Here is a 1,434-nt window from a genome sequence, read left to right as displayed (position 1 = left end):
TATGTTCTCTGTTGCTTGCCCAAGACTGAATATATTGTGCTTCGGGTCGGGTATGTAATATATGTCTTTGAGTGCCTTCTCCTCTCCAGTCTTGCACACAAAGGTAACCACACTCTTTCCTACAATGTCGACACACGATCCATCACCAAACTTCACCTTTCCTTTGGTGTTGAGATTTAAACTCGAAAAAACTCCTTGTTTCCCGTCTTGTGATTACTCACTCCATTATCCATATACCAAACACTTTCATTGCCTTTGTCAATATCAAGATTCTTCAGAATCACCTTATCTTTGTTCAAGAACACCACCTCGTGTACATAGAGTGCATCGACCTCTTCTATCTCGATTAGGTTGGGTTTTTTTCTTCTCTGTCTTCTAATGTTTCGTACCGACCAGGCTTGTCACATCTCCAACATATCAGGTTTGAATGATCCTTCTTCGAGTTGTTATCTTTGGTGTGTGACACACGGTTTTGGTTATGTGACCTACCTCGGCCTCTGCCTCTACCATTTCGTCCTCTTCCTCTAACATATGAATTCTCATAGCCCCTCTGATTATGTTGTTCATTGTTCGAAAGCTTGTTCTTCTTTCTGAGTTTCTTCTCCTACACGCTCCTCGTACGCCTTAAGCCTTCCAACTATGTCTTAAAAATTCGTTGAGGTCTAGGACTTGCTCAAGGGATGCTACAATCTAGATATACTTGTCTCTCGGAATACCCTTCAAGAACTTCTTAACCATCTTGGATTCTTCTATGTTCTCTCCCAACGAGGTTGCTTTGGATGATAGGCCCGATATCTTCCCCGCAAAGTCATCGACTGTATCGTTATTATCCATCTTCAACCTATCAAACTCCATCATCAACGTCTGAAGTCTCGCCTCCCTTACACGATCAGCTCCTAGGTGTCGCGACTTGATGATGTTCCAGATCTCTTTTGATGCGGTCTTTTCTCCCACCTAGAGAATCAATGTCTCGGGAAGAGACAGAAACAAAAGAGCTATTGCAACATCGTTCTTCTTTTGATCATCTGAATCGGGTTCAATTGTGTCCAACACTTCATGAACACGAAGTAGAACATTTATCCTCATCGACCAAACTGTGTAGTTCGTCGATGTCAACATCAGACATTGGATGGATACAGATCCAAGGTCCTTCGTTCGTGGATCCCTAGTCACGTCCGCCATCTTGCTTACGCAATCTCTTCTTCACAAGCACCAGGATCTTAGCTTCAACTAAGCTTAGATCGAGTCTCCAACCTGAGGCTCTGATACCAATTCAAATATCTAGAAACAGAAGAATTATAAGAACAAATTTTCTTATTAGTTTTAGAAACTACTCAAAACTAAAGCTCACAATGTTTCTCTCTTACATCTTATTTTCTTGGAACACCTCTCCATTAGACTTCTATATATATGAAAAGACAATTCCCTTTAACA

The 1,434-nt window shown here is 41.3% G+C and overlaps 1 protein-coding gene across 1 annotated transcript; it reads right to left on the bottom strand.

Moving 5' to 3' along the window:
* Positions 1-690: 690 nt before the first annotated feature.
* LOC125585870 (uncharacterized protein PHLOEM PROTEIN 2-LIKE A7-like) lies at positions 691-1,182 on the bottom strand. Its single transcript, XM_048755581.1, has 2 exons — positions 1,006-1,182; positions 691-954 (listed from the first exon to the last, which is right to left on the bottom strand). The coding sequence occupies exons 1-2, from the start codon at positions 1,180-1,182 to the stop codon at positions 691-693; spliced, it is 441 nt and encodes a 146-aa protein (XP_048611538.1).
* Positions 1,183-1,434: the final 252 nt, after the last annotated feature.

The sequence above is a fragment of the Brassica napus genome, chromosome C4 (assembly GCF_020379485.1).
Source record: "Brassica napus cultivar Da-Ae chromosome C4, Da-Ae, whole genome shotgun sequence".
Classification (NCBI taxonomy): Eukaryota; Viridiplantae; Streptophyta; class Magnoliopsida; order Brassicales; family Brassicaceae; genus Brassica; species Brassica napus.
The sequence above is the reverse complement of the archived record's forward strand: the minus strand, read 5'-3'. Positions and strand labels throughout refer to the sequence as shown.